Source organism: Sciurus carolinensis, chromosome 14 (genome assembly GCF_902686445.1).
Source record: "Sciurus carolinensis chromosome 14, mSciCar1.2, whole genome shotgun sequence".
Taxonomy (NCBI): domain Eukaryota; kingdom Metazoa; phylum Chordata; class Mammalia; order Rodentia; family Sciuridae; genus Sciurus; species Sciurus carolinensis.
In genome coordinates this window covers 13,905,150-13,925,308 of record NC_062226.1, presented here as the reverse complement: position 1 = coordinate 13,925,308, position 20,159 = coordinate 13,905,150, and the positions used below count along the sequence as shown (strand labels likewise).

Here is a 20,159-nt window from a genome sequence, read left to right as displayed (position 1 = left end):
ATGCTGAGTGGCACAGGAAGTCTCAGGGTCCCTGGGAAGCTGAGTGAGGCCTCCAAGGCCAGAAGATAAGCAAGGGCCACCAACCCGCTGTGACATGCAGGAAGCTGTGTGGGACCTTTTCTCTCTCTAGGATCTCCTGTGTGTCATCTCTCTTGAGGGTCACAGAACCCACCATGGGAGGCAGGCTGGGGTGGATCTCCGCATTACAGAAAGGAGAAGGCCAAGGCCAAGAGAGAACGTGCCTGGGCGCTGTGGCCTCTGGCGCCACCTGAAGCACTGGCCACTCCACGGCCAGCGCAGCAATGGCCTTCTCAAGTGTGGCTTGGGACAACCGCGCCTGGGTACTGCATGAAAACTTCAAGAGAGATTTGAAGAACATTCTTTGGTTCTATACATATTTAAAATACATATTTATACACATTTGAAAGGACAACCTCTGCCTGGCGGCCCAGAGGTCCTGATGAGTCAACCCAGAGAAGTGAACAACTTGGACAGTTAAGTGGACGCAGGATTCTGGAAAGCACCACAGTTGGGGCCCCCAGGCAGGGGAAGTGGAAAGTGGGTCTCCATCTCCTCCCTTCTCCTGGGAACCTGCGGTGACCTGGTCTTACCTGGATAAAGGGAGGGGCGTCTGGCTGGTGGAGACACTGGACACAGGGACCATGTCTGCTCACAGGGGAAACTGAGCTTCCAGGCCCCAGGGAGGTGTGGGCCAGCTGAGCTCGCCTGGTGGCACTGAAGGTGAGGGAGGGACCTAAGGCTTCTGAATGTTCCCACCTGTGGCCAGCAGGTGTGGAACTGAGACTTCCTTGGCTATGAGAAACATTAAAGGTCCCCACGTGCAACCTCCAGGTTGAGCCCTTTCCCCTGGCGTGGTCCTCTGGGTTTGCTTGTTCACCTCTGGTGACAGGGGACTCGGTCCAGATCTGGATAGACTGAACTCACACGGGCGCCTGCCCCTTCCCCCGGTCCTGGTTCTGCCCGAGCAGGGAGGGAGCATGCTACCAGATCTCCATCGGCCCCGTCCCGAGAGCGCCTGTGCTCGGGCCCCACGGCTCAGGCTCCCTGGGCACCCCTCAGGCTGGGTCCCCCATCTCAACCGAAGTTGGCCTCAACATTCAGGGTGGGGCAGCTCCGGGGCTCCCAGAGTTGCAGGGTCTGTATGGAGGGGAGTGACCCCGCCTGCCTCCCTCAGTCCTCTGCCTTTCTGGGCCCAGCCCAAGGGCACACGCTCACAGCGAACCTGCTGGTCCTGCACAGATCACGGCAGTCTTGACCCATCCTGTGTCCTGGGGCCATGGGTATCAAGAGCAGGACAACCGCAGTCATCTCGCCAGGTCCCCCAGTCTCGGCTGGTCCTCCTGCAGGGGCCCCTCCTGCCCTAAGCACTGGTCTCCACGATGCACTTGAGGAACATGGTGTCGTCCTTCACGTAGGCGTGCTTGGGCGAATGCAGCCTGCTGAGGGGGAAGAAGAGCGGGCAGCCGCTGGCCACGTTGGTTTCACTCTGCGGCCGCTGGAAAGATGCCGAGCTCAGGTCGGGCCGGAAGGCGTCAATGGCGTGCTCACGGTTGTTCTGGTCCAGCAGCATGAAGGTGACCTGCAGGGCAGGGACAGTGAGAGATCGGGCCCCTCGGCAGCAGCAGGGCTCGGAGGCCCAGCGTGCGGGCGGAGGGCTCCCTGCCCCTGGCTGACTCCTGGCCCTGACTGACTAGGAGTCAGAGAAACAGAACCGACCCCACCTAGGGTAGGGCACAGCCCAGTACCCCGAAGCACCTGGTATTCTGGGCAGACTTCAGGGGTTGTCCTAGGATTAGGATCAGCTGTCCTACCCTGCAGACAGGGTGTTTCGATGCCACAGTCAAGTTTACCAGGCTCTCGGGGGCTGAAGGTGGGGCAGGAGCGCTAATCAGGAGGCTGGACTCAGTATCTAAATGTGTCCTTTGGCTCAGAAACTTGAGCCTCATCAACCACAGCTGGAACCTCCGGGTCCAGGCAGAGGCAGGAACAGACGGGGCTGTCAACAAAGCCCCGAGTCATCAACCCAAACTCGTATTCACAGAGCAGCTACGTGCTCTCCTAAGAAGCTGATCATCTAAGTGTGACACGAACCCTCTTCCCTGGCACATGCCACAGGGACTGAGCTGCCTCTCGTCTACGGAAGCAGTTCTTTAGCTCGGCTGCAGGTCAGAATCCCTTCGGGACTCTAAACGTCCCGAGGCTTAGGACTTACCACTTGCTGGAGTAAGCCTCTGCTGCTGGCATTTTTAAAGCATCCCCAGCACCACTGGGAACCACTGCCTTCTGGCTCATACCCAGAGCCACCCGGCTTGCCCACCCTCCTGTTCCCCCCTCCAGCTGAGCTCTGCAGGCTTTGACACCTCCCCTGACTCTAGATGCTGCTGTTCACCTGCTGGGACTACCTAGCGTCTCCTGACCCTCCTTTAACCATCTTCAATAGACTCTTATTTAGAGCAGTCTTAAGTTCCCAGCCAAACTGAGTGGAAAATGCAGATTCCTCACGTAACCCCGACCCCCGTCACGCACCTTGCCACTATTAATACCCTGCACTGGAGTGGGGCACCGGTCACAAAAGAAGAAACTGCATGAACACATGGCGGTCACCCAAGCCCGTGGTTCACATTAGGGTTCACTCTTGGTGTGGTGCATCCTATGGGTTTTGAGGAAGGTAGAGGACATGTGTCCACCGTGATGATATCGTACAGAACAGTTTTGTTGCCCTCAAAATCCTCGGGGCTCCATCTCTTCCTTCGTCTTTCTCCCCTACTGATTGGAAGCCACTGATCTTTTTACTGTCGTTTTCCTTTCCCAGAATGACCTCCCGTGGGAATCGGAGAGCGAGACTGGCTTTTCAGACCAGCTTCTTTCAACAGCAACGTGCACTTGGGCTTCCACGTCCCTCCGAGGCTGGACAGCGCCTTGGTACCGGGCAAGGTTTCGTTGCCTGCATGCAGCACGGCTCCTCCACTGGCCTGCTCCAGGACGCCTTCCTGGTTTCTAAGTGTTAGCAGTCTCAAGTAAAGGTGCTGCGAACATCCGGGACACGCTTCCGACTCTCTGGGTAGACACCCAGGAGCAAGACTGCTGGATGGTGTGTAGGAGCGCGTTAAGACTTTTAAGGAACCATCGTGCCGTCCTCCAAAGAGGTCGCGCCACTCTGCGCTCCCGCCAGCACGCGGGGCTCCCAGGGCCCGTGACCTCCCCTGCCTGTGGTGGTGTCAGCATTCTGGATTTTGGTCATTTGAATGGTGGCAGCGGTATCCACCGCCATCCCAGCACCTGCTCCTGGACGTTTTCCTTACTCACACCCGCGTGAACTCCATTCCTTCGGGAGCTCGCGGTTCTGGACATTTCAGCTGCCGGGCTCAGGGAGCCGGAAGGAGCCTAGGCTACTAGATCCAAACTCAGCTGCTGGTTTTACAAAAGGGGAAACTGGGAACACGGGAGGGCAGGGACGTGCCCTGGTCACACGGCAGTTCACGGCTGAGCAGGTTGTCTGCCCCCTCCCCCCGCCAGGCCCATACCTTGTTCCGGAAGGGCCAGGGCAGCAGAGCATCGTACTCGCCCCTCATGATCACGATGAAGAGCGACAGGTGGGTCCTCTTCCCCGAGCCGTCCCCATTCAGGTAGAGCCGCAGGCACAGCTTGTAGCCGTACTTGGCAGTGTAGAAGGCTGCAAGGCAGAGCGGGGTCAGCAGAGCGGAGGTGGCGGGCAGGGCTGGACTCTGCAGGTGAGCAAACTAGGACGCTGCGGTTGGGAGCGCCCAGGGTCGGCAGCTCAGAACCGGGAAAGCTGGGTCGGAGCCCGGTCTCCTCCCTGAGCGAGTCAAAGGGATGGGCTCCTGGAGGTCACGCAGCCCAGGGCCTGTCAGCTGGGGATGCGAGGCCCCACCCTCAGAGCCTCTGGCCTGGGGTGCTGGGTAAGGACGGAGAACCTGCATTCCTGACAAGCTCTCCAGGGACACCAGTGCTCTGGCTCTAGGACCACTGTCCTGACCAACCTGTGTGTTAGCCTGGAGGCCCAGCCCAGTGAGGGCAAGTGGCTGGCTGTGGCCGCCATGTGCTGGGGCAGAGCCAGGTTAGAGGCCAGGCCTCCCACCTCCCAACACTGTTTCCTTTCTGCCGGAGGCCAATGGTCAGGCTCTCCTGGAGGCCGGGATGAGTGGTGCCTTCACAGGTCTGCCAGCGCTGTGGCCAAGGACCCTGAGAATGGACTGTCCCTGGCCATTGAGCATAGGAGCCTAAGGGGCCCGTGCCCTGGGCAGCTATAAAGGCCATCCCTTCTGAGCTGGTTCCCACAGCTGGCCGCTTCCAGTGGCACCTCCCTGAGCAGAGGCAGGGTGTGGGGCAGGCAGGAAATGGGTGGAGGAGGGACAGGCTGATGGTCTGACTCATCTCTGCCCACTGTGTGTTGGTGGAGCAGGAAGCCAGAGGCACGGCTGGCTTGTCCCCTCTGTGGGAAGACTCGAGGAGGAAGGTCTGAGAGCAGGACCGAGGCTGCCCCGTGAAGAGGTCTGCCCCACAGCAGGGACGACCTCGGGACCTGGCCCTGCATGCGGGCTGGCACTCTGCTGCCTCCCCGTTGTCCCAGTCTGTTGGGCTGAGGGGCACTGGAGGGAAGCAGCTTCCAGGTGACCAGGGTCCTGAGCATGGCCGCGGGCTGCGGAACTGCTCCTCCTTCACGGCCCTCCCTGTTCACCCTCCACGCCTGGCGTCTGCGCCGCCTTGGTGGGAACTCAGCCTTCCTGGGCCTCCATTTGTTCAACTGCAAGATGACGTTAAGGAAACAGGCACCTGGTGAGGCTTCGAGACCTCAAGTCGGTGGTGGCCTGGTCCCCAGCACAATGTAGATGGGCCGAAGCCACGTTTATAGGCAGAGAAGCAATATATACACTAGCACAAGCACTGTCAGTGGATGTCAGTGAGTTAGGAAGACCCAGGGGCCCAGCGATGAGCAAGAACGGCTCCACTTTATACAGCCCCCGGGTGCGAGCTGCCCAGGCAGACCAAGCGGACACCAGCGCATGCGGGTCTGACCCAGGCCCCTCCTGTCTAACTGCAGACTCGGGCTCCCGTGGTGGGTCCCACAGTATTCCCCTCATCTGCACGGGCTCTGGCTCAGCACCCTTTCTCTCGTGCCTCCGGAAGTGGTTAACAATTTTTGTTCCCATTTTCAGAACGCACTGGCTGCTGTGTGTGGCTGAGGGCCACGGTCAGGGCCCAGCCCGCCAGCCCTCCGGTCCAACACCATCCTGGGCCCTGGCCTAACAGGCTCCAGAGCTGGCTGTTCTCAGCACTTGCCTCCTGGTCCCTGGGGCTGCCGCCCACCTGGTCACTGTGCCTGTGAGCCGTTACCTGGGGCTGCCGCCCACCTGGTCACTGTGCCTGTGAGTCGTTACCTGGGGAGAAGAGGCTGATGGTCCTGCCACAGGCAGATTCATGGCAGCGCCTGGCGACGTTGGTGATCTTCCACAGGAAGGTGCCGTCAAAGGAGGCCTCCTCCACGAGGCGCAGGCTCTGTTCCAGCTTGCCCAGCGCCTGGTCCTTCTGGGCCAGGGTCTGCTGCAACTCCACCACCTGCAGGGCGACCCAGTCAGAGGGGACATCAGAGCCCGGCACGGGGCACCTGCCCCCAGCGCTGTCTGAAGCCCCTCCCTCAGGCAACGCATGGGCTCGTGCACAGCTCCTGCCTGGAACTGCTCTTCCTCCTTTGTCACGGGCCAACTCCTATTCATCCAGCAGGACCCAGCTCACGGCTCCTGCCGGGGAAGCCTGCACCCCTTGCCCTAGCTCCGCTGTCTCTCCTCTACTTTCTCCCAAGCTCCGACAGGGGCGTCACGAGGTAGGTTTCTCTGCCCTTCCTACCAGCCGGGCCTGTGCTCACTTTAACCATGAGCACACCTTGCGGGGTGCCAGGCCTGTCAGGGCACAGCCAGGAGGTCCCTGGGCGACCCCCCTTTCCCTGGGGCAGGTTACACAGATGAAGGCTTTGTTTGGCTATTGCAAGCAGTGCCCAGCCTTTCTAGTGGGTTTTCCCACTGAAATCTGAAAGAACGAAACTGTAGTCTTGGGAATTCTCAGGTAAAGGGAGCCAGGAATTGAAGTAAGGGCCCTTAAGGAAAATTCAACCCCTAATTTTACTGATGGGGAAGCTGAGATCCCGAGAAAGTGACTTGCTTAGGGCTACCGTGCAAGTTAATAGTGGAGCTGAAACTAAAATCCAGGCCTCACTCAATGACAATGATGTAGTGTTGCTACAGAATAAAAAACATTAGCATGGTGACTGGATACGTTAAGAAAAGTATAAGCTCTGGAATAAAGGAGGAGACAGATGGGTGGATCACACTCCAAGCAAATATAATCCTTTAAGACTGAGCCCATGCATACGGAGACCACAGGAAACAGCACACTCTGCAGAACAGGTGAGGACTCTGGGCATTTGGCTTAAGGAAGGAAATATTGGTTAGGACTGACTGTCCATCTCTGAAGGGACTAGAGGTGGACTTGTTTTGTGGATCCTGGGGGGCAGGGCTAGAAACAACGCAGGGGAAACAGCCACATGAGTTTAGTAGAAGGAAGAACTTTCTAATAGTGAAATGTCCAGCCACAGAGTGCACTGCCCAGAGGGGGAGCTTCCTCTCCCTGGAGCAGCTCAGCAGAGGAACTGAAGCATTGCATGGGGTTGGGGCCTGACCATGACGGGTGCTTCTGACCCCAGGCTGTGCCAGAAGGTCCTGGGACGCAGGAGAGGGTGTGTCTGTGAACGGTTAGGGGAGGCTGGTCTGCTGCTCGGGACGCGATGGGCAGGGCCTGAGCTGACCTGAGGCCGCCCACACTCACCCTCTGTTCCAGGCTCAGGATGTGCTCGCGGTCCAGCTGGCTCTGGTGGACGGAGGCAGCCAGGGCCAGGTGGGAGGCCTCCACCTCCTTGTTGAGGACGGCGACGATGTTCTCGAACACACGCAGCTTCTCCTCCAGCTCGGCCAGCAGCTTCTCCTTCATGAGGTGCTGCAGGGCCAGCTCCTCCCGGCTCTCGGAGCAGGGGGCCCGGTAGCAGTCCACCTCCACGGCCGCCTGCAGCTGCAGGTCTGACAGGTGCTGCTCCAGGGCCGCGGGCCCAGACCCCGGGCCGGCGCCCAGCGGGGCCTTCCAGTGCTTCGTGAAGCCCAGCAGCAGGTGCAGGTGGCAGGCCTGGGACGAGGCCTCGTGCTCCTGCACTGGCCTGCGGGCTCCCCTGCCGGGAGGGCGGGGACCATCAGCGGAGAGGGGCCGATGGGCCAGGAGGGTCCTGGCATCAAAGACCACCCGGGAAGGTGAGCCCCACATCCCCAGCCCAGGACAAGCGGCTCTCTGTGCAGTGGGAGGGAGTCAGGAGAACCCGGCGGCAGACGTCCAAGTCTCCAGAGAACCATCCTCCCTGCGGCCCAATCCCAATTCAGGACCATGGAGAGAGGCGTGGGGGGGTCTCAGGTGAGACATTAAGAACTTCCCTGGGCACTGTGGTGACTTAATAGTGGGACTTGTCATTTGGAAAGTCGTTGGTGTAAGGGACATCCCGAGGAGTAGCTTGAGGTTGTGCGAAAATGCCAGAGGGGCTGAGAAGGGAGACCTGGAGGACATGACCACAGTGGACAGAGCTCCTTTCTCACATGCAGACGCTTACCCTGAAGGAGCAGCCAACGCCGGCAAAGGGGCACCGGGCTCCAGCCTCGGCCATCTCAGGGGGAACCTGGAAAGACAATGGAGTCACCAAGGACATGTTATGGGTATCCCTGTGGTCGCCCCCAGGGCTCTCTGCGAGCACCAGGACCCATCAGAGTAGGAGCTGGGCTGGTCCCTCAGCCTGGACAACTCCTTTCCACCCTCTGAGCCTCAGCCCTCTTACGACCTTCCTTCAATACAGGACAGGGCCCCTGCGGTCACCCTGGACAGCACCAGCGAGACTCCTTCCACGTGGCTCTGTGCTCATCATTCACTCTGTGGGGGCCTCCACTGGTCTGGGGGCAGAATACTGAATGGATACTTCACCACAGGAGAATGAGCCCGTGAAAAGATGCTCCGCGTCACCAGTTACCATAACCACAGTGAAAGGCCACGATCCACTTGCTAGAGCAGATGAAGTTAAACAGTGACAACATCGAGCTCCGGCAAGGAAGGGAAGCAGGGAGGGCGCTCGGGTGTGCTGGGTACAGACACCGTGGAAGCCTCTTATCACGCAAAACCACCCTTCTAAACAAAACTTAGGTATAAGCCACACCTATAAAGTCGCCAGACTACCGCACGTTCCACTCCTAGCAATTTACCCAAGAGAAATGAACATAGTCCACCCCTAGACGGGAATGGACTGTCCATGACAGCTCTGCTCGTAACAGCCCCGAACTATGAGCAATCCAGATGTAACCAAGTGGTGAACAGATAACGAAAACATGTCCATACCGCAGAACACGGCTCAGCCAACGCATGAAACGGCGACAGAGGAAACACAGGGAAAACCCTGAAAACATTACGCCAAGTGGAAGAAGTCAAACACAAAAGATGACATGCTCGCGATTCCATCCTTTCTTCTTTTCTTTCAGTGGGGGACTGAACTGAGGGGTGCTCTGCCACTGAGCTACAAATCCTCAGTCCCTTTAATTTTTTTGGACGGGGTCTTGCTAAGTTGCCGAGGTCGGCCTCCAACCTATGATCCTCCTGCCTCAGCCTCCCAAGTCACTGGCGTCACAGATGCATGCCACCCTGCCAGGGCCCACGATTCTGCTCTGAAGGGATTCTAGAAAAAAAACAAGGCTACAGTAACAGAAAGTAGATGGGCTACTGATCTGAGGTGGAAGGAGACTCACAAGGACCCAGGCAGCCTTTTCTGGGGCAGAACTACCACTAAGATGGTTTTATGCTTTAACCGGGATTCATCACACTGGACACTTAAAACAAGAAGATTTTACTGCATGTAAATAACAACTCAGTTTTATGACAGCTCATTCTTTCGATTTGAAGAAATGAACTTGTGGGACAGAGTGAAAGAGGAACTGGAAAAATGGAGGGAGGAGAGGGGTCTTTTGGGCTGAGTAAACACAAAGCCCGCCAGTCACTCCTCCAACAGTAAAATAAGCAGAGGGCCGTGGGCTTCAGGAGCAGCTGGCTGGGACTCACGCACAGCCAGTCACCGCCCAGCCTGCCTCTCCCTGGCGGCCTGGGCTGCAGGGACAAGTTGTTCCTAAGGAGAAACAGAAAACAGATGTTTCACAGGAGACGGGCAGAGGGCGGCCTTGGCAGGGAGACGCTGCTCTGGTGGCAACGCAGCCTCTCCCAACTGGTCCCTTTGATGACATGTGGGAACCAGGACGCAGGGGGACCTGGGAGCAGGCCAACGGACCTGAGGAAGCTCTCGAGCTCTGAGAGTCCCACACATCCATGATTCAGAAGCCTCCGCGGGGTAAGTGCCTCGTGGATGTTGGGCCGCACTAGGACATGGGCACAGGTGTGGGCTGTGACCAGCCTCGAATGCTGAAGGAGGGGCAGGTGACTGTGAGGCCTTCGGAGGCCTCAGGGATCAGCCAGGCTGCCCTGTCTCATCAGCTGTGCATGGGGTTAGGGATGTGGGCTCTGGAGTCAGCCTGTTGGAGTTCACAGCCTGTTTCTGTCACTTCGCATACTAGCCAGGTGGCCCTAGGAGAGTCACTAACTTCTCCATGTCTTAGTTTCCCCATCTGTGGAATGGGGATAACAGTGGACAACTGTGAGTCATTAGAGTCACTGTGAGGGTTAAATGAGATACCACACGTGTGTGCTAGTACCAGTTATCTATTGCTCCCACGGAACTCTACGGACGTCTAACACAAATTTATTACCATGCTGTTCTGGAGGCCAGGAGTCCCAACACCGAGCTGTCGGCAGGACTGCGTTTCCTCTGGATATGGTGGTGGGGAATCTATGTTCTCGCTTTTTTCTGCTTCTACCAGCTGCCTTAAGCTTTCAGCCCTTAGTGGGTGTCCCCTTCCTCATCTTGGAAGCCAGTGCACACCATCTTCCATGGCTTGCTCCCTCTTGGGAGGACCCTTGTGATCAGGCAGGTAGCCCAGGGTAGTAGCCCCACCTCAAAATCCTGCATCTAATCACACCCACCGTCTTCCTTGGCCACTGTTAAGAGCTCAGCAGCCCCTGCCACCCCGGCATCTCGGACTGCGGAGACGGGGCCTTTTTAGCTAAAATGAGGTCTTTATGGATGCGACCTGATCTGACTAGTGTCCTTACAAGAGGGAGACATTTGGACACAGAAGACTAAGTAAAGACACAAGGAAAGAGAGGCCGTGGAGGAGGCCAGCCCTGCCGTCACCTTGCCTGAGAACGCCGAGGGAGCACATTCCTGTTGCTCGCTCACCCGTGTTGTACTTAGTTATGGCAGTCCTAGAAAAGACACACGAGGACCATCGACGGGTCTGGGGACTACGATGTGGACATCTCCAGGGGATACTTTTCTGCCTAATACAATGTTCAATAAACGTTCGCCGTGAGTGGTAGCACTGCTATTATGAGCATGCGTCCTGCAGATTAAGGACCTCCCGGCCTCTTCCCAGTGGTCCCTGCATCTCATTCAACCCCCACATCTCAAGCTCTTCAGGACCAGTTCTGTGAAACTCCATCGGATTTCCTCAGGTGGAAAAGAACGTCCCTAAATGTGTGTGTGTACCTAGAACACCTTCCAATCACAGAGGAAGGAAGCGTCTTTGCACGTCTCGTGGGATCCATGCAGCAGCCCTTGGTGGCAGGCAGGCTGGATCAGCTGCAGCTTGACAGACTGAAACTGGGCCCAGGACAGCCGGGTCGGCCTCCCCTCCACAGTTCCAGCCCTGGAGCGGGTGCTGCTCGCTTGGTGTTGTGTGACTCTGGCGGCCTCAGCAATGGGAGAGGGACAGGGCTCTGAGGAGGAGCGAGTGGTCAGGGACATACAGGAGGCAACAGGTCAGGCAAGGTAAAGCCCAGAGCCTGAGGTCCCTGTCCAGGTCCTTCCTCCCCACCTCGGAGTCTTCACCTTGATCAAAGGGGGGCCTCACCTGAAGGCCAGGGGCCAATGGGACAGGGGGCTGCAGAGGAATGACAGGGGGTCTGTGCCAGGCCAACCCTGGTGTATGCCTGGTGCCCCAAGTGGCCCCGGGGGAACGGCCTCCCTGCTTGCCAATTGCTAAATATAAAGTTGGCAGTGGAATTTCCTCTGAGGAGGAAACAGAGAAAACAGAATGCCCGCCCAGGGGACACTTGTCCTTCTGTGTCTGACGAGCGTCTGGGTGTGTGGAATTCCCCACCACCCCGGCCACCCAGTCCCTTTGTGATGGGGTCACAGAAGGTCCCCAGGGGAGGCCCCCACTCAGGGATCTGGGGATCCCCAAGAATGTGTCAGGAGGGTGCCAGGAGCAGAAGGGCTGTCTCTGTGCAGCCACTGTGTGGAACGAGGGGGATCTACACGTGCCGGGTGCTGCCACCACATCAGACTGGGCACAGAGACTGGCTGAGGATCTGGAGGGCCGGGGGGGGGGGCAGGCTCGGCCTCCGCTGGTGCTGACGGGTAGGCACCCTAGTTCCAGGGCACTTGGCCAGTCTGTTGCCTGCCAGGTCCTGCCTTCCTCTGTAACTGGGCCAGTTTCCCCTCTGCTGCCCTCTGCTCTAGGAAGCCCTCCCTGGTTCTCCTGGTTGAAGGTGGTCTTACCCACCCACGCCTGCTCTCCGCAGCACTCGGTGGGTCCTAGCACTTAAGGCTGACGCACGCAGAGCACATGGGGGAAGGTGAGTCCCCATTTGGAGGCAGCACGGAGAAGAAGCCACCAGTCTAGGAGGCAGGAGTAGGAGTCTGGCTTTGCCTCCCTCTTGCTATGTGATTTTGGTCCAGATACCAACATCTCTTCCTCCCTGGGCCTTGATATAATCAGTAAAATAGGGACACCACCACCTCCCACCACACAGGACACCACTGGGTCAGTGAGATTATAGTTGCAAACCATCAAGGGGTTCGGGTCCAGGCATCACGCTTCAGGGTACACAGACAGATGGAGGACATTTACCCCAGAGGCATAGAGACAGGGGACAGATGCAACGGGGATGTGGTATGTGTCTTCCTCCAGATCAGGAAGGACCCCTGGAACAGGAGGCTGACGTGCCTTTCTGGCCCTCACAGGAGACAGACTTCAGCTCAGCACAAGTAAAGAAAAAAAATCACTGCTGTCGTAGAGTCCCCCCGCGTGGACAGACGTTTCATGGAGTAACGAGCTCCTGGCCTGGGAAGGACACGACGCCACATGGCAGGAACCCAGCCCCGAGTGGACACCGAACTAGACAGCTCCAATTCCCGCCATTTTCAGACTCTAGAAGGAGTTGCAGCACTATTGTGAGCCCTTGACATCAGATGCCAGCTTGATTTTGACCTTGGTGAATGGGTCTCAGGGGGAAGGGAGTGAAGGAAACAATCCCATTTGTGGGGGTTTGGCACACAGAAGTGAATATTTTTTTTTCCAGTCACTGGTTTGTCCCCTACTTCACTGTTATTTCTTCAGAAAGATTATTCCAGACAAGAACAAAGTCTCTAACTAGGTCAACATTAATCCTCTAATATGTGTGACTTTCACTAGCCAGCCAGTCCAGGGCTCCTGGCCCTTCTGAGGAAGATATTCAACTAATGACGGACGTCAAAGGACAAGCACAAGCTGAGAAGCAGACGGCGTGTTTGCAGGGGTGGGCACCTTGGGGCTAAGCTCCGCTGGTCTCCAGCCCCTCTATCCTGTTTCCACTTTCTGTCTTCCCCCAGATAAACAGACCAACATAGTCATTAACACAGATGCAAAGTATTGAGTGATAACCAGCAGCTTTCCCTTGGTCAAAAGTCCCCCAAAATTCCCATCAGGGGCAGGAGTCAGAGGAGTCCCTAGTCTTTCCACTCTTTGGTTTTGTGCAGGTGATCACCACTGACCCAGCCACCAGGTCCCTTTTCAAAAGGAGAGAGATGGCTGTGCTGGGTGCGGAAGCCAGAAGGGAGGGAGGTCTCCCTGCATCAAACAGGCCTTTGCACCTATGCCCAACCTATGCCTGTTGGAACCCCTGTAATTCCACTATGAAAGTCACTTCATTCAGTTAAAGACAGCAAGTTTCACACTGTGCTCTCTAGGGCCCTCAGAGTCCCCAGAGTCTAAGTCTCTCTCCAGGATGACATCCCAACAGGAGGCTCGGGAAGTTCTTCCATGGATCAGTGGTTCCAATTAACTCTTACTACAGAGTAGGGTGTAAAGGTCCAAGAAAGTGTACCTGATCCTGCCGCAGTGGGCTGCTGAGGAAGGTCCAGGAAAGCCCTTCGAGCCAGTTCTGAGTAGGGCAGGAATTTCCCCCAAACTTTCTGAATGACAGGGACCCACCAGCGCAGAGAAGGGAGATGCGCCTGCCTCTGGCTCAGCTCAGCAGATGGAAAGAAGAGCTGCCCTGGCAGCTGGTGACCCACACCTGGACAACACAGATACTGGAAAGGCCCTGCAGAACCAACTCGACATCTTCACTTCACAGAGGAGGAAACAGTGCCTCCAACCATGCAGTGAATTATACAAAACCATCAAACCCTCAAATGCCAGGCTCCTGAGCTGTGGACGCTGTTTGAGGCAAGAGGGAAACTTGTCTGAAAGAGGCCAGATGTCTGTCTCACAGAGGGGCAGTGAGGACCCACCAGACTCCCCAGCAGGTCTTGGGTCTCATACACAAACGAGGGGGTTGGATTTTGAGCAGTGATTGCTACATGTTTGCATTCACGGCCCACACGAATTTTGTTGCTTTAATTGGGAGATTATATTAGCGTAAAGATTGCTATCTTTTTATTGTACCAGGTAAGGGCTTTACCAGAAACTCTATCATCTACTATCACATTTTTGTTTACACAAAGACATGTACAAGAAGGACACAGTCTCAGAGTACAGTTGATTCTCTAAGTGGAAATAATTTAGCTTTATAAAAATTCACTTGCTTATTTAAAAAATTTTATTTTCATGAACTGGTAGGATATAAAACTTTTGGGCTGGGCAGATACCCAAGGAGAGTTCTACCAGTTTGCAGGGACAGAGTTCTAGACTGTGGTATCTGAGGACATCTCCTTGGCTCCTCACGCGTTCAAAGGTGTCTCTTACTACTAGAAGCACAGCTTGACAGAACCTGAGAGGGGTACTGACAATGGTCTTTTCCTGCATCAGGAGGCTGGCTAATTTGTTCAGTTAAGAGCCTCAGAGTAAATCTTCTGGGCTTTGAAGTCTTGAGGCAAGTACTCTGCTGCTGTAGGGAGAAAGCAGCTGCAGATAATATGTAAATGAGTGGGTGTGACATATATCAATAAAACTTTATTTATGGACACAGTCGTTTGAATTTCAGGTCATTTTCATGCATACCAAAATACCATGGTTCTTTTGATTTTTTTCCAACCATTTAAAAATATAAAAACCAGTCTCAGCTTTTGAGCTGTACAAAAACAGGTGGTGGCCAGATTTGACACAGGAGCCACAGTTCATGGACAGCTGGTCTAGACCATGGTTCTCACCCTAAATCTATCACAGACCATCAGGTGGCCTTGGAGAAGACGCTTCCTCACAGTGAACGCTAATCTCCTCACTGCTTATTAAGTGAATTCAGTCCAGGCTCAAAGCAAAAGAGGGAGGTGCCTGCCAGGGGCCAGCTGGGCAGCTGCCTCCTTGACCCCAACATGGGCAAATCAGGAAAATGGACAGACACCCTTTCCTGGCTGTGCCAACATACCTTCTCCTGAGTCAGAAGGCTTCCTGGGCTTTCAGATTGGAGGTTATCCCCTCTGCATTTGGGACAGATCCCATCTGGGCTGTTCCTGGGGACACATGAGCAAATGCCCTGAGTGTGGCGTTCACTCCCTGTACCGCCCTCTCCCCTGGCAGCTCTAAAAGCCCTGCCCCGCCCAGCATGGTGGCTGACATCAGTGGTCATACAGGTTCAGAATCCCGGAGCCACCAATCTCAAACCTCCAAAGCTTGGGTCATCCATGTTTTTCTGTAGCCAAACCTGAGCTGAACTGATCCTTGCTTGTCCCACTTGGTGAGAATACTTGTGTGTCTTATTGCAGAAACATTAAACATGAAAGTGGCCCCGGGAATTAAGACAGGGACTGAGGACATGTAACTGAAGTCACTCTTCTCAGCAGCCTCTATTCCATTTTGGTTTCCTATACTGGTGACTACAGGTGACCATGGCCTATTAGGACAAGACGGGGTCTCAGTCATCGTCTAGCCTGGAGTTCTCAGGATAGGGCATCAGATTCTGACCTGAGCTGCACATGGGCACCCAGGTCTTATAAAGTTCCCAGGTGATACTGACTCAGTGAATTTTACTGACCTCAGCCATTTTCCAGGTGAGAAAACTGAGGCCCTGGAGGTCAGTGGATGGGCCAAAGTGGAATGAGTCCAAAGCTGGCAGAGGTTGCTGCTTTGTGCCTTCCCCTCCCACCTGCCCTTTCCACTCACAGGACCTCCCACCCTCTTTCTACACTTCCTGCCTACCTCTTCTTTGCCACATTTGCAATTTTCACTCAGCTTGATTCAGTTTTCCCACCTTAAGCTGAAAAGTCCCGGAGAAAAGGTCATGGTCACAGCATATGGCTACTCAAGAGCACATATTTGCCAGGAAACTGACCTAGGGCAAGCTGACCTCATCTCTCTACAAGGCTTCAGGGTCCCCAATTGTAAAACAGGATAATAATAGCACCTACCTCTCTAGGTGGTTCTGAGGACATAAGGAAGGAGTACTTGCACACAGCAGGTACATAACAGTTGCTTAAGACAGGATGCTGAAGTACTACTGATGCCATGCACTGCTGAGTTGTTCACATTTTAAACATAAATATCTACATAAGTATGTATTTTTATCTTATCTTCACCCCCTTTTAAAGGGTTCCCAGCAGAATACTGAGACATATTTGTTTAACCATTTGTTATCCACCAAGGGGTCGAATATTCAATATTATATGAACTTTTTTGAATATTGTTCATTAGGTCTTGTAACAATTTTGCAAGGCAGAAACCAGCTTTACAGATAAGCAAGCTGGGGCTCAGAGACTCTGGCAGTCTGCCCCGGGCCACACGGTGAGCGAGCAGCAGAGCTCACTGAGGTAGATGGACACTGTGGAGCTGCCATCTTGCCAGGGCTACTTCTCCTCCCACCCACAGCCACAGGGGCAGTGTCAAGGAGAAGAGTATGGAAGCTGAGGCCCAGAGAGGTGCAGTCACTTGTCTGATGTCCCGGGCTCCTCTCAGCCTCCCCTTGCATCAGGGTCCCTCCCCAGCACCTCCTTTCTACCCACCCTCTGCTCCCTATCTCCTCACCTCAGGTTCTCAGAGAGACAGGCTGTGCAGCGGAGGGCCCTGGGCTCTGGTGGGTCCTGGCAGACAGTGCGAGGGCACCCAAAGGGAAACTCGTTCTCATCCGGGGCCGGGCGGGGGCTGCTGGCTGAGCTGGAGGCCATCTTGAGGGCCGTGTGAGTTGCTCCAGTCCAGAGGACAGCCCCGTGGAGTCCGTGGGGAGAGGAGGAGGAGAGTTCTAGCCTGGGTCACCCTCTTTGGTGAGCAGAGTCTCTGGTGACTTTATCTTCTCTCTGGCTTGTGTCGTTCAACGTCAGAGCTGAGTCACCACAGGGATGGAGTAGGAATTACCCTTTGTGGTGAGAAAAATCCCCTGGACAGTGACTGAAGGCTTTAGGAGTGTCCAGTCATTTTTTTAGAGTGAGAAAGAGTAAGAGAACGAGTCAGAAAAAAAGAAGCATGTCACAGACTTTCAGGAGTCAGGGGTCCCCTGTCTGAGAACCACAGGCTGCTGCTGGCTTCCTCTGCCTTCTCCCTGGCGCACATTGGCGGAAGCCACAGTTGGCCACTTGTCCTGTCCCCTGGGACCTCTGAACAGTGTAAAGTTCTCAGTGGGGTGCTCACCTTCTGGTGGAAATCCCCAGGGTCCTGGAGGCTGGTCCAAAATTCAGGTTCAAGGCCCGTTAGTTCTGCCTTGTCACTTTTACCTGGGTGACCTCAGGTAAAAGTCACTTTCTCACTGTAGGTCTTGGTTACCCCATCTGTTAAAAAAAAAAAAAAAAAAAGTAAGTTTTGACAGGTGGTCTGTCTCTGGGCTTTAGGATTCTGGGACTCTGTGACCAAGGCAAGCAGAGGCAGCTGGAAGGCCTCTGATGGCCCAACCCTGCCTGCACCAGCCACAACAATGACCAACAGAGCTCCCCCCCTTCTTTGAAGTCCCAGGCCTTAGGACCTCAGACTCCGCCAGGCCCTTTCTCCACAGCCCCATTCAGGAAGTCATAGGTGGCTACAAGCTCGGGGCGGGAGCCACCACTTCCCTGCTCTGAGGAGAACAAAGCACTAAATAAATAAGGATCTTAGAGAGTGGGGCTCAGCAGCCAAGTGGGATGTAGACCCACCTGCAGGAAAAGTGAACCGTGGGAACCAAGGCTCCTGGTGTCTACCGGGTGCTGGGCAATCTGTTCTCTGCCAATCGGTACAACAACCTGCTGGGAATTCTTCTGCAGTCACACACAGGTTCAGAGAAGCAAAAGGCTTGGTCTAAAGTCACAAAACCTCTAGCCGTGGAGTGGGATTCACACCAGGGCTGAGGGTCTCCAGGTTCTGAGTTTTTCCACCACAGAAGAGTTGTAAGCAAGGCAACTGGGTAGAGCCTCCGAGCCAGGGAAGCGGGTCAGAGCATACCATTCCTCTCATTTATCAATGGAAAGGTGACCCCTGCTCATCTTTCCATCCCACTGAGCTGCCGCTGGGGTTCTGCACATGTTCAGAGTGGTTTCACATCATGGGCTTTGAGGTCAGACAGATCTGAGTTGGGAGGTTGCATCTACCACTTACGAGCTCAGGGTCCTCAAACAAGGGCTTTACTTCTCTGAACCTTAGTTTCTGCATCTGTAAAAATGTGGATAGTGATACCACTTCACCCCGATGTTTGTGATGACTGAATGAGATGGTGGGTGAGAGTGGGGCAGGGTTTGTGGTCCAAATGATGTACTTGAAGGCTTTGACATTTTACTTACTTTATGGCCACAGTTCCTTGGCTCCTCAAAACCAAGGGAGAAGATTAAAATGTTAAATTACACATATAGAGTATTTTCGCATCTGTCAACTTAAACTGAGCCTCCCAAGGGGGCAGGGCGGGTTGGATGTTGTCATCTGGCCCAAGATAAATTCAACCACCCACCTTTCCAGGGCTTCCAGGGTCTGTTGGCAAAGAGATGTCAGGGTTGCGACATGTCTTAGGCTTGTCCCAGTATTTATCTGACCAGCCCGCTGGTCAGCAACTGACTGCTCTTGGCCCTTCCTTCCGGAATCCCTTCCTCCCGGAATCCCTTCCTCGCTTCCCGCACCCCCTCGAGGGAGTCCCTCCCTGCGTCTCTTGCTGCCCTCCATCGGTCTCCTTGCCTCCTATCCCTACCACCTTGAACCTCCATCTATCCCTTCCTAGTGGTTCCACCCACGGAGGCTGTGTCCTGTGCCCCAATCTTCCCACTCGTCCTTGGGGCGCTCCGGGCCCGGACTCCACGTCCCCAGGGAAGTTTCAGTGGCCCACCCTCGCGATGGGGTCGGGCGCCCGGCTTTTGATCCCATCGCGCCCCGCCGGCCCCGCACAACCCCCTGCTGCCCAGCTCTGAGATGCGGGTTGCCTGTCTGTCGCCCCAGCGCTGCCCGCACGACCTCCAGGGCAGGTGACTGTCGTTTCGCCACAGTCACAATTTCAGATGCGCGCAGAGCGCGGGAAGAGAAGCAGCCCGCGTCTGCTCAAGGACGAAGGAGCCCCAGGGGTGCCCCGGGCGCCCGCAGGAAGGGCTGGGGAGGGAGAGTCGGGGACCGGCTTTGCGGCGCGGGTACCAGGGCCTGGGCGCCGCGAGGCCGGCACGTGGGGGGCCCAGCTCGTGCGAGCGCGACCCGGGGCGTGCTTGGCAGGCGGGACCGGAGGCACCCCGCGGTCCCGGGCTGGGGGTGCAAGGTGACCAACCTCGGCGCCGCCGCGGCCTCCCCGCCACCAGGCCGGGAGCTTCCGGTGGGCGCCCAGGACGTGGCCAGGCCGGCGGAAGCCGCCGAAGGCAGGGCGGGGGCGGTCCTCGCGGCCGCGCTTGCTCCGGAGCCCGCCCAGGGGCGGGGCGGGGCGAGCCCTCCCCTCCGGGGGAAACTGAGGCCCGCGGCGCGCGCTGCGCTCCCGGGGCCGCGCATCAGTGCCCTGCTGCGCGCACAGAGTGCCGCCCCGAGAGCCCCGCGCTCACCGAGTACTGCGCTCGCCAGGAGACCCGCGCCCTCCTGGAATCCGAACCCGCCGCGGCCCCTTGCCTGCGGGAATCCCGCACCCCGATGACTTGGAGCAGCAAACCGGAGTCTTACCGGTTCCTGGGTTCCTGCTAAGAGCCCGGGGCTTGCCCAGACTGAGAGAGTTGGCGCAGTCGGGACTCGGCGGTCCCTTAGGCGCTGCGCTTTTACAAAACCGGGTGTATGAAGAAATCGTTTCTGCTTTTTAATCCAAACACAGCGCGCGCGCACGCACCCCGACACACCCACGGCTACTTGTTCTCAATGTGTATATTAATCAAAAGAGTTATGGAAATTAGTGTTGGTGTAGAATTTTAGTTTAAAAGGTAAAACACTTTTTTTTTTTTTTTTTCTTTAAATCACGGATTTGACAACAGATTCCTTCTCGTTTAATCAGACCCCTAATTCTTGTGGGCCTGACTGCCAAGGGAGGAGGCCGCCCTACCTTGCTGGTTTGGTTTGACCTTCCTCGAGGCACCTATGAAGCTGTTTTTGTTCTGTTTTGTTTTGTTTTGTCTTGATTCTAAGGTGGATTTTTGGAGTAGGGAACAACCTTTTGCTTTCCTGTTTTTCACCTGGGATGTATGTAAGTCTCCCACCTATTACAGAGGCTGAACTGCTTGTGGTCTTCCAGTTTCCAGCAGCCAGGCTGGGGCTGCAGGACAGATGGAGCAGAGAGGCTCTGGCGGAAAGGAGGACCTCCGGTTCCACCTGGAAGGGCGATACCTGCTGGAGGACAGGGGTCTCAGGAGCCTCCAGGAGATGATCCTGTAGGAGGCTCACCAGAAGTGGCCTTTT

At 55.9% G+C, this 20,159-nt stretch overlaps 1 protein-coding gene across 1 annotated transcript; it reads right to left on the bottom strand.

The window, feature by feature from the left end:
* Positions 1-393: 393 nt before the first annotated feature.
* On the bottom strand, positions 394-19,524 carry Traf1 (TNF receptor associated factor 1). The gene is given in 11 exon segments (XM_047524901.1): positions 394-1,600; positions 3,546-3,694; positions 5,421-5,598; positions 6,862-7,239; positions 7,241-7,255; positions 7,685-7,750; positions 14,791-14,875; positions 16,383-16,749; positions 16,983-17,119; positions 17,477-17,969; positions 19,322-19,524. Coding segments are annotated over 8 exon segments (1,230 nt in total). The 5' UTR covers positions 16,523-16,749; positions 16,983-17,119; positions 17,477-17,969; positions 19,322-19,524; the 3' UTR covers positions 394-1,381.
* Between the last annotated feature and the right edge of the window lie 635 nt (positions 19,525-20,159).